Source organism: Merops nubicus, unplaced genomic scaffold, assembly GCF_000691845.1.
Source record: "Merops nubicus isolate BGI_N331 unplaced genomic scaffold, ASM69184v1 scaffold11721, whole genome shotgun sequence".
Lineage (NCBI taxonomy): Eukaryota > Metazoa > Chordata > Aves > Coraciiformes > Meropidae > Merops > Merops nubicus.
This window is the reverse complement of record NW_008590385.1, coordinates 91,898-104,304: the sequence shown is the minus strand read 5'-3', so window position 1 is coordinate 104,304 and position 12,407 is coordinate 91,898. Positions and strand designations below refer to the sequence as shown.

Below are 12,407 nucleotides of genomic sequence, written 5' to 3'. Positions count from 1 at the left end.
CTCACCTGGAATGGTTCCAGGGATGGGGCAGCGACCACCTCTTGGGGCAACCTGGGCCAGGGGCTCACCACCCTCAGGATAATTATTCCTTATGCCTAGTCTATATCTCCCCTCTTTTAGTTTAAAACCATCGCCCCTTGTCCTGTCTCAACAGGCTCTGCCAAAAGTCTGTCCTCAGCTTTCTGGCACCCCCCAGCAGGTCTCCCCAGCTGGAGCCTTCTCCTCTCAGGCTGCCCCAGCCCAACTCTCTCCTGCTGGGCTCCCAGCAGAGGGGTTCCCCCCTCGGGGCATTGCTGGGGCTCCTCTGGCCCCACTCCAGCGGGTCCCTGTCTCTGCTGTGCTGAGGACTCCAGAGCTGCCCCAGCACTGCAGGGGGGTCTCACAGAGCGGGGCCGAGGGGCGGGATCCCTGCGATGCAGGGCGGTTGTGTGCTGCCTGACGGGACGTCACCCGCGGCCTCACACGGGCGCTGGGCTCCCGCATTTTCAAGTATCAATGGCAATGATTGAATGGAGAATCCTTTACAGCAGAGGTTGATGTCCAACAAGGTTGTATTATCTTTGTGCTTTGTGTGGAAATGTTGTGGAAAAAAAATGTATTGTGAAAATGTGTTTTGCAAAGTGTATCATTACATGGTTTTTGGAAACAAATAGAAGCTTCATAATCAAAGTTATTTAATTATGAATGTTCATCCTACTAATATCTCTGAAAACAAAACAGAACTCTCACATTTTCACATGCTATAACTCATAGAATTATAGAGTCATAGAATGTCTGGGCTGGAAGGGACCTCCAAAGGTCATCTAGTCCAACCCCCCAGCCCTAAGCAGGGACATCTCCAACTAGATCAAGCTACTCAGAGCTTCATCCAGCCTGATCTTGAATGTCCCTAGGGATGGGGCCTCCACCACCTGTCTGGGCAACCTATTCCAGTGGTCTATCACCCTCGTATTGAAGAACGTTTTTCCAATGTCTAGCCTAAATCTACCCTTTTCTAGCTTAAAGCCATTACCTCTCATCCTGTCACTACAAACCCTTGTGAATAGTCCCTCCTCTGCTTTTTTGTAGGCCCCTTTCAGGTACTGGAAGGTTGTTATGAGGTCCCCCAGAGCCTCCTTTCCAGGCTGAACAACCCCAGTTCCCTCAGCCTGTCCTCACAGGAGAGGTGCTCCAGCCCTCTGATCAGTTTTGTGTCTCTCCTCTGAACACATTCCAACAGCTTCATGTCCTTCTAGTGCTGGGGACTCCAGAGCTGGACTCCAGGTGAGGTCTCACCAGGGCAGAGTAGAGCGGCAGGACCACCTCTCTCCATTTGCTGGCCACGCTTCTTTTGATGCAGCCCAGGATTTGACTGGCCTTCTGGGCTGCTGCTGCTCATTGTTAGCTCATGTCCAGCTTCTCATTTACTAGTACCCCCAAGTCTTTCTCCAGTGGATAGCTTTCTAACGTGTTCCCTCCCAACCTGTATTGGTAATGCTGGTTGCCCCTCCCCAGGTGCAAGACCCTGCACTTGGTCTTGTTGAACCTCATGAGGTTCACCTGAGCCCACCTCTCCAGCCTGTCCAGGTCCCTCTGGATGGCCTCTTGTCCCTCTGGCACATAAACTGCACCACCCAGCTTAGTGTTGTCAGCAAACTTGCTGAGGGTGCACTCGATGCTGCTGTCTATGTCATTGATGAAAATGTTATACAACACTGGTCCCAGTACGGACCCTTGAGGGACACCACTTGTCACTTTTGCCCAGCTAGACATCGAGCCATTGACCACTATTCTCTGGGTGCGACTGTCCATCGAGTTCTTATCCACTGAACAATCCACCCATCGAACCCATATCTCTCCAACTTAGAAAGAAGGATGCTGTGGGGAACAATGTCTTAACTAAGCAAAGTCAAGATAAAGGACGTCTACAGCTCTTCCCTTGTCCACCAGTGCAGTTGCTTCATTATAGAAAGCCACCAGACTGGTCAGGCAGGACTTGCCCCTGATAAAGCCATGCCAACTCTCCTGAATCACCTTCCTGCCCTCCATGTGCTTTAACATTTCTTCTAGGAGGATCTGCTCCATGATCTTCCCAGGCACAGAGGTGAGGCTGACAGGGTGGTAGTTTCCAGGGTAAACTCCTTTCAGTGTAAAATTTTTCCTTCCTTGGAAGGTGGGAAAGGAAAGTGTAAAGTTTCTCTGTTTTCTTAGATTGTTAGTTTGTCATTTTGAAAATCGTCATATTCCTTTTGCCTCTTATCTCTGCCTTCATTCTGAAGTGACCACACCTATTAATGCCATCTTGTTTTTCCTGGGAAATTCTCTTGCAGTTTTACTAGTCCCAGCAATGCACAGATTGAGTGGCAGAGCACAGATGCCAGTGTCACTTTTGAGCTGGGGAGAATATTTTTAGTTTTAAAACTATGATTCTTAACACTCACTTGCTCTGTTGTGCCAAATCACTGACTTCCAACTTTTAAATGCTACCAGTTACAATGCAGTTCCAGTGGCAGAAATTAATAACTCTGCAAGAACTGTGGAAAATAATGCTTTGGGGCGTAGAAATGCTTGTTTTGAAAAGAGCAGCTGACAACTTCACTCAATGTGGTTTTCAACATGAGAAATGACTAGCAAGCTAACAATGCGTATTATTGAGTAATTAATGATAATTTAATGACTCTGAGCACTCTATTTGAGCTGTGCTGAGAGCAGACAGTTTCAGGACCTTGGGCTAAAGTTGAGTGCTGTAAATGCCATGATACTCCTATAACAACCTGAGGCATCCAGTTCTCCTTCTTTACAAACTGTTCATAATTCTGTGACTGATTTTTAAAAAAATCTTACTGTTACTCTGAAACTTAGGTCCCAAGCTTAATGATGCAAGTATGCATTTCTAACAGTTCAAGTTTGTGCACTGGCTTCATTCTTGAGCATTGTTTGGTTTCATCTTGTATAGTCTTTTGGAGCCTTGTTTTTTTTTCCCTTTCCATATTCAAATCATTAGTACTGAAGGCAAATAAACTCTTGAGTCAATTTTAAAGATCTTCCCAGAAAGACAGAGAAAGTGGGCCAACTAATTTTGAACAAGTACCAGAAAACAGTCAGTAAATTAAATCAGTTCAACTAGTCATCCTCTTGTCCCATGTGAAACTGTAAAAGGAATGTTTAACTCCAAGTTAATTTTCTAATACTTAAAATTTATCTTGCTCTAGATCAGAAACCTGATAGTTTCGTAGCCTACAGAGGTTCATTCAATTTGCTCTTGTTCCAGGGAGTGATAACACATGGCTCAGAAACATCATTTCTTTGCAAAGTTGGATATGCGAATACCAAGAACAGCTATGAAAGTTTGCATCAGAATTTATATTATGCTGTAATTCATGCTGTAATAATTTACATTCATCTTGAATAACAATTTTCATCCAGAGGTCTCAAAATCTATTATGAAATAAGGTGGATATGGTAATTTTCAAGTTATATGTCTGGAAGAAGAACTGCAAAAAACATTAGGTGACTTTTTACTTTTACTCCTGGTAAAGAAATTCTACAGGTGTTCTGTCTCTCCACTGCATTTTCATTGGATGAGGCCATGCTGAGTCATGTGTGTTGACATGAAAAAAAACAAGCCATATATGAACAATTAAATTATTTTCTTATTGATTAATGTTGCAATATATTTTGTTTTACTGCTTGATTTTCATATGTTAATTTTAATCTCCAAGTGGGTATCTCTTTTGCTGCTGCACAAAATTGTTTTACTTTATCATCACCAATCTTATTTTAAATTCATAAAAGCATCTAGCAGCTTGATGGTAAATTAAAGCTATTTTAAAACCATAATCTGCCTTCAAAATAATGTGATGATTTATTACAAAAAGAGATAAGAATTTGTAATTCCTGTATGTATTTGATTTATTTATCCTACCCCTGGAGCAAAAAAAGAAAAAGAGCAAAAAAGGTTATCTCTGCCTTTTTACTATGAAAGCTATTGCAAACTGAGAAACAGTCCTGATAGCATGAAGTACCTTAGTTCTGGAAATGGGAGGAAGATACTTTCATCTGTGTAACTACCTATCAATAATGAGCTTTATCTTCTGACTTGTGCAATGCTAGAGCAAGTGTTTTAAAGATCTGCCTCCTGCATTTTTAACCAAGTGTGAGTCTAGATTCAAGTCTTGCATGAGTTACTTTACAACTGCTGGCTGCTACCTGGTTTCTTAGGAAGCACAGCAGTGTGTATGGGCTTTCCCAGTCTGCAGCTGTGTTGTAGCACTTTTTTATTGAGAACACGATGGTGGTTGTAGCACTGGATGGGTTTCATGGCATATTCCTCCTGGAAAGGCCTATATACAGCCTAACTCTATAGGAAATGTTCTACTGACAAAAGATGCAAGATGCCTTTTTGTGGCAGAAAAGAAGGTAACTCCTGGAGAATGCTATAGCTGGGGGAAACCTGATGGCATTGCAGAAGCACTCTTTTTTTCAGGGATTGCTACCAGGGGAACCGCAACATATGTCTTAAAAGCCTCTTCCATTTTTTCTTTCCAGGCAAAGCAGAAAAAATGCCAGCTCTGTATCTCAAGACTCCTGGGAGCAGAGCTATTCCCCTGGAGAAGGGTTCCAGACCGCAAAGGAAAATCCGAGATATTCCAGCTACCAAGGATCAAGGAATGGCTATATGGGGGGACATGGCTTCAATGCCCGGGTCATGCTAGAAACACAAGAACTGCTCCGTCAAGAGCAGAGGCGGAAAGAACAACAACTGAAAAAAAAAACTTCTTCTGAAGGGCCTAGCAACTATGACTCGTATAAGAAAATTCAGGACCCTAATTATACCCCTCCTAAAGGTCCTTTCAGGCAAGATGTACCACCTTCCCCATCTCAGGTAGCGAGGCTGAACAGATTGCAAACACCAGAAAAGGGAAGACCATTTTATTCTTGAGGTGAAGAAAATGAAGATCAACTTATCATGCAATAAGGAACATTTTCGTATAAAGACTTGTATTTTGAAAACTTTTTAAACTGATGGTACTAAGGAATATATCCGTTGTCTGTTTCAGTGCCTTTAAAAATACGGGCAAAGCGTTGATGGGCCTTACGTCTTTGCCGTTCTGTCGCAAGAGCTGAATTCATGGAAGGATGTTCCACCATTTGACAATCATAGCAGAAGTGAGCAACGCCACCCCTGCATACTGAGTTGCATAGCCCAGTCCAGTAGCTGTCAATGGCTTATTACTAGGATTTGTTGTAATGTGTTTTACTTTGCAGTGACTTACTACACCAACATCCAGCTTTGTGGCGTGCAAGTAATGAATTTGAGGTTGAAGGAATCATTGACATGTCCTTTTTTATTTCTCTTGGGTTAGGAGGAGAAGTACATATCACTCTTGAGTGGATAAGGCTTAGCTCTACTCTGGATCACAGTCACAGTTCTAAGATGTTTTATGGTGGAGTCATTACCAGTCTTTGTTGGTCAATATTTAAGTGTCTATGCTGAAAAACTATCTTCCTATTATGCACATATGCACTCTTTTTCTCTCTCCCCACACTGACCTTATTAAAAAAGCCTTTATCTCAACTCATGAGGAAAACAATAATATTAAACTTTCAGTTATCCTGAGACTCATGTTACAATTGCCTTATAATCTTAATACACAGACCATTACAAATGAAATAACTGGAGAGAGACTAGCCAGTGATAAGTATATTTTACTATTTTATTAAAGATGGGAAATTATGAACAAACACACAATCGAGTTCTGCTTTGCTTTACTTCTAAATGAATTTGGTCATATGACACGTGTCTAGGAAGAGAACTAGGGAGGGTATCATCTGATATGCAGTTGTCTTTGGGCAAATCTTGGAGATAGCTTAAAGCAAGAGCAGAAGAAATCAAAGTTTTTCTATGGATCAAAAAACTGAAAACAAAACAATTTCTTCTTTTTACAATTTGTGAAGCTTTGTGGACAATTGCCTTGTGCTTCTGTATACTGTATTGTTCCATTGTGACGCTACATTAAAAAGAAACCTTTAAGTATATGAATGAGAGGGAAATGGAGACAAACTGTTACACATCAAACTGAAAACATGTCAGTATCCAAGAATTAACTAAAGCAAAAAAGACTGCTCTAGCAGTGAGTAATATTTGAATGTGCATATGGGATATGAGAATTTCTTTTGCAGCAACTGTTTTTATGTTTATTGGTCTGAACTTCATGTATTGTAAAAAATATAGCTGGGTTGCTGAAGTGCCTGCAAATCTTGATGTGAAAAGATTTGAGAATGCATCTCAGCACATCATGTACAAAAAGGAAAGAGAGAAAGCAGGAAAGAAAATCATGTATTGCGTGATTTTTAAAAAATGCCTATTTTTTTTTTACTGGCACATTTTATTTTTGCGCCAACTTGTTTCTAGAATATATGTGAAATATCAGCACACATATCTGTGTCTTTTATGCCTGTTTGTTAACAGTTTTTGTTGTTAATAATGTACTCCATGTCTAAAAGTTGTTATTAGTGTAAGCACAGTGACATTGGATGACAATAGCTCTTTTACGCAGAATTTACAAAACTGTGTAAAACGGCTTTCCGTGTATATATCAAATTTAGAATAAAAGGCTGTTTCCATCTTCATCTTTGTATTGCCTGTAGACCCTTATAAGCACTGCAGCAGACATTGAGTTTAAAAAAATATTTAACAGATGTTATTTTATACTATTCCTAATGGTTTGCGTGTGTCTTTCTGTGAGCACTTATAAACATCGGGGAAAAAAAAGAAAAGATTTACAGCCCAGCTGAACACCTGAAGACTATCCTCACAGGGGAAAAAAAACACTCAGTTTAATGTCTTGTGTTATTTTAGGCTATACCTGTGACATTTAAGAGGGAGAGACATTCTTAAGACAAATCTCTGTGGCAAAATCGTGCTGTATCATGGAGTCTGCTCCCCGAGGAAAGCGTTGTCAGAAGAGGACTCGCTGTGCTTTGGCCAAATCTGGGCACGTGTGAGGAACCCCCTTCTGCACTGAATATGTGTTTTGGGCTCATTCCTTCACAGGAATGTTCACATGGTGAAAAATGGGAGAAGGCAGATTTATGGAGCGATATTTACAGTGCCAGTGATGCTCTGTTTCCCCCATTAGTATTGGAGCTGTGTCTGGTTTTCTCTCTCTTCCCTTCATTCCTCCTTTTGTTGGATACTGCAGGAATGTCAATCATAATTCTGTATATTCATGACATCAGGCTGTTGCCATGGCAATAATAGTGTCAAATTATTCACTGTGACTTTAGTGTGAGATCTCAAGGGGAAGAGTAGCAGGAGCTGCAAGATGGACACACAGTTTTTGGTGCCCATATAAACTAAAGGCATGATTTTGTAAAAGACCTAAGTTATAGTGGCTTGCAGTTGCAAGTGGGTAAATAATTGCATTTGCAGTTTTGCAGGGCTTGCTGCCTCATCTCCTAACTGCATCCCCAGATTACATAGTTTGCTGTATCTATGGAATTATTTGGACAGACAAATAACTGCAAGCACTAAAAAAATGCATCCACAGGAATGGAAAACAGGTTGAAGTCCTTTTCAAAATAAAGTCTTCGGTAAACTTGTAGGAAAAAGGGCATATGTTTGGGAAAGTATGAAGTACAGGATGTTTTACATGAGAGGATGACATCTGTTAAAGTTTACCCTTCTAAGAAACTCTTCTTCAAGGTGTTAACAATTTGCTGTAATTAGATGTGTTCATGAAAGAAGGCAGATGTTCTCTTTGGGCCATGTCTGTGTTATGTTAGTAAAGAATAAGGTCTTTTTCTGGCTTTGTCATCCTGTCTTCTTCCTGACATAGCATAGACGGGATTTCTAATATTAACTCCCATAAGTTGCAAAGGGTGATAAGGAAGTAGGAGGGAGATATTTTAATAGAAAATGACCTTTAGTTCTGCCTAGTGAATAGATTCAAAAGTTAATTGAGCTAACTACATTACTGCACTAATTTGTTTGTGGATGCATTACCATTATGAGATTAACTCTATAACATTAGTGTATTTAAGAATGGTCACAGGACAGACTGCGAGGGAGCTTACAGCATTGAGGAGTGCATAAAGCCTGCACATTTTTCTCTGCTGAAATCCTAAAAAAAAGCCTTCTGGTTTTTTATCTGAAAAATTTGTTAATGCTATTGAAATTCCATGGGAAAGTTTAATATTACTAATGCAGAAGGCTGCTGCCTTTCTAAAAAAAAACCTTACTTCCCCTCTTCTTATAGGGCCTCCTTGGAAACAAGAGCCCGAATGAGTCATTGCATGGGCCAGATAGTTTAATATATGTCTTTGAGAATTCTGCCATCAGAAACAGCAAAAAATGGCATAGAGCCCAGCTGAACATGGTCGGAAAGTACAATTGCCATTTACTGCTGGCAAACAGCAGGAAGAACAACAAAACAAAATTTAAACTCATCATGACTGCAAATATATGGCCTGCCTTTCAAAGCTGTGCTGATGTTTCGCTCATGTTCACTCTGTTTATAAGTGTCTGTAACATTGCATTTATCTGTGCTGGATATGTTGAGAAGGGAAGGGAAGAAACCTTGGCCAGACAAGGAAGAGATGTGCCAGATTAGCAATGTTGGCTAAACACAGGATATTCTTGAGTAACTCAAACCTTTGAACTTGCATTGTTGAGAGCTAAAGCGAATTTGGCTATTGCACGTCCTGGCTTGCAAGTCTATTTTCAAAATATTTCCTAATTCTGTTTGCTGTGCCTGCCTCTTTCTACATCTTTCTCTCCTGAGTCCTCAGTCTAGTTCATAGGAGTTGTGAGGAATCTATCAGGAATGCAAATATAGAAAAAAAAAACTCATTTATTTTTTATGCTGCTGTTGTGCCACCACACCCTGGCCTTCAAGACTCAATGTAAAGTTTAGCCCTAACTTGGCAGAGGGAGAGGGAGGGTCAGACGTCCAGGGTGGGGGACTGGCTTTCTGAAAGTGGGGGGAAGGGTGTATACGTGAGCAAGCGAGCAAGCAAGAGAGGCACAGATTGGATTCATTTGCCTTTCATTTGTGTCCGGCTTGAAACCCTCTTCAAAAAAGTCTTATAGCATTTCTTCAGAGCTTTTTCCATCCATGCAGAGACCAGCTGATGATTTGATGTACATGGTTATTGTTTTATGCCCTGTTGGACATCTCTTCTATCTTCTATCGGCATCAAACTCTTTTACATCTGCTGATTAATTCTGTTGCACTTATTTGTCTCTCTAAATGTCACGCAATTCGTTCATATCCTAGGCTGCTTCTTGCCAATGATTGATACTTCTCTCTTAGCTTTGCAAACTTATTTTTAAATTTTTTTGTCCTTGAGAGGAGTGTTATCTTCTGTAATTTACAATTTAATCACATTTTTTAAATTGAGACTGGAAGCTTGATTTGGAATTACACAAAAGCAGATGAAAGAATATGGCTTTGATTTCTATTCTGTGTGCAATGCACACTTCCCAGGCCCTTGTAGGGACTGTACTGGGTACTCTCTGAATGAAATGAAATAAAACATCAAGCCCGGGAGCTCTGGAGGAAAGAAAAAGTTACTGAAAGTTTTGAAAATATTTATGCTCACTGCATGCTATCTACTGTGAAAAAATAATAATTCCTTACAAGTATCACTCTCTGTCTGAGTGGCTGATGGTTTCAGAGCTCAGGCAGACGTGACTGTGGTTTAAAGACAAGTGGATGGACAGGGAAGCTGCTTGCACCCTTCCAAAGGATGCCAGGACCTCCTTCTCTTGTAAACTGGTGCCCAAAGTACTGTTTTCAGCTGCATATCTTACAGCAACCAAGGTCTGGAATGGGCTTGCGTTCACACATTGAGCTGAAAACTGCAGTCACATCTGTCAGAGAGGGAGGGATGACAGCCACGGGTGATAACAGCTTCAGTTATCCAATTTTAATCTGTTTGTTTGCTAGGGTGATCTTTGTCTTAGGAAAATAAGGAAAGAAATGAAGAATGAGTGAAAGGAGTAAAATGTGAGCAAAAAGGTTCTCCTCTTCTACTATTGTCACCATTACAGCTGCTGGTAGCTAGTTGCCTTTTTTTTTCCCCCTTTATGCCCCAAAGGCATAAAAAGGGATAAAGTAGCTGGCAGTAACCTCAGCACAAAACTCACGATGCTCCTAGAGATTCATTCTGTTGTTTAGCTCATAAGATGAAAATTAACAACACAGTAAGTAAAACAACTTTACTGTTTTTCCATTATTTCCTCTATGAATTTTCCTGGGATGTGTTTAGCTTGTCAGTCCTTTTGACTAAGGGGTATGTCTAGTTTTTATCCTGTATAGGACAGAATACTATTGTTGGCAGTAAGAACTAGTAAATATTTGGGGATTTTTCAGTATGAAAGGAGCTTTTTTAGAATTGGTTCATATGGATTTTTGCAACAGGTGTGTGACTGTGTCATTTTATAGGTATTCCTAGTTCTAGCAATGTTCTCGTTTGTAAGTACTGAGCCTATTGCTGGAACCAGTAGTAACTGGGGATTTGCTACATTCGGCAATTAAAATGAGTTCCTCTGATCTATTCACTTAACTAAGGGACTACCTCTTTAAAGCTTTTATAGGGAGGGAGAGAGCAATCTCTTCCTCATTGAAGTAGGAAATACGTTCCCATGGTCACTGTTTGAAGCTGAAGAACTATCTAAAGGAATTTTAAGAGATTTTGAGGAGCCTCAGCCTTCTGCCAGAAGCCCAGAACAGTTATCACCTTCACGTTCAGCAAGCTGGAGAAGACATTTTCACCACTCCACCAATGTAATTCTTATTCTCACTTAGAACTTGCTGAAGTCTGAAACTCCTTTCTGGGTACCCATTGTATTTTATATCCTCCTTAAAGACAAGCACAAAGTTTTGTAATACTTCAGCTGTAGCCAGGCTATTAAAAGCCAGTAAGCTTTTAGGAAAAGGAACGTCTTTGCTTAAAACTTTATGTCTAATATGATGTATGTTTTTTTTCATTCTTCCAAACATCAGTTGGTTCTTGTCCATGACACATATTCCTCAGTTTTCTCTGCATATGGTACATTCAGACTCTGCTTTTTGGTCCAGCCCAAACTGCAAGAACTATTTTAATAAATAAGTGTTTTAAAATAATATTAGTGATAATTTATTAATAGATGATCAGTTGTTTTCTGGGCGATGGTCTACAAAAGAAGGCAAATTTATGCTGGAGGAACTACTTTTGCGTTTGAAGAGGAAGTTTAAGAAGTCTTTTCTCCCTTTGGCTTCTGAAAGGGACTGAAGGTTAATCTAATCAGCTGCAGTGTGACAGGGACTGGAAATGGCAATGTCTTGTTTTAGTACCTGGTTGATGATTTGCAAAAGTCTATTTATAATCTGGACTGAGTTCATTGTAATTTTCCACATATTATTCCTCTCTTTGAGAACTGTATAAAATCATATTACAAATAGAAGCCACTAAATTATGCAACCTGTTGCTAACCAAAAGCTCAGTTAATACTATTGCCAGCAAAGTAGAAATAATTTGAATATCCCATTCTTTGTTTAAAAAATAATGCACAGAAATGTTTATGTATAGTAGTGTACAGAATTTTACGATTGTTCTTTTTTTTTTTTTTAAAGTCAGTTTGGATGAATAGTTTTCTCATCTTTATGCAGAAATTTTCTGCATTTTTGTTGACTAAAATATTACTAATCTAATTTCTTATTAGAAAACTAATTTCCAGCATTGCAGAGCTGAAAGGTGCTACCAAGCATTTAGTCTTCAATTTACATACAACAAACTCTGTAATCTGATGGGGGATTTCACACAAGGATGGCTGCATGCAATTACATGGGCAAAGAAAAAATTTCATCCAAAGCTCTACTCTGCAGTAATTTCATCTGTTGGTCTCCCATTGAGAGTTCTCCTATTGTTAAATTGCTTATTGATGTGGACTTAAGAGTAGAAAAATCTAGTGTTGTCATACTAGATTTTCAATGCTGTTTGTATGTCTGTTGTTTTGTTGGGTTTTTTTTAAATTATAATTTGCATTTGTTAGAAAGGGACAAAGTAAGCAGATTGGAATAATTCATTTGAGTTAACACTCATTGACAAGAAAACATTAAGCATTCTCCAGTTGTAGCATCAATTATGAAACACAGAAGGATAATCCTAACATTACAACTCAAGTCAATTAGTTTTCAGATATATATTCCAGTATTGCAAGAAGCTGTACCAATTCTTAATACTAGCCTAATAATATACACTTTTAAATTATGCCAGAAATCATCATTACAACAGAGAGAAAATTCACTGTTTGTGTTTATTAATGTGGGAATGTTGGGAGAGTGTTTGATATTAAATGTCACAGTCTATAGTGACTGGAGCTAAACAACTGTAGAACTGACTGAGACGATTTGGGCAGATAAACACAAGTGGCAAACATA

At 39.7% G+C, this 12,407-nt stretch overlaps 1 protein-coding gene across 1 annotated transcript in view; it reads left to right on the top strand.

Moving 5' to 3' along the window:
• The window catches only part of LOC103782180 (partitioning defective 3 homolog), a gene marked incomplete at its 5' end in the record, with an annotated part of 16,396 nt that extends 11,335 nt beyond the window's left edge, over window positions 1-5,061 (top strand). Inside the window, one exon of the mRNA XM_008949931.1 lies at window positions 4,528-5,061. Within this exon, the coding sequence (XP_008948179.1) occupies window positions 4,528-4,921 (394 nt within the window). The remainder of the gene's footprint in view (window positions 1-4,527) is intronic.
• Window positions 5,062-12,407: the final 7,346 nt, after the last annotated feature.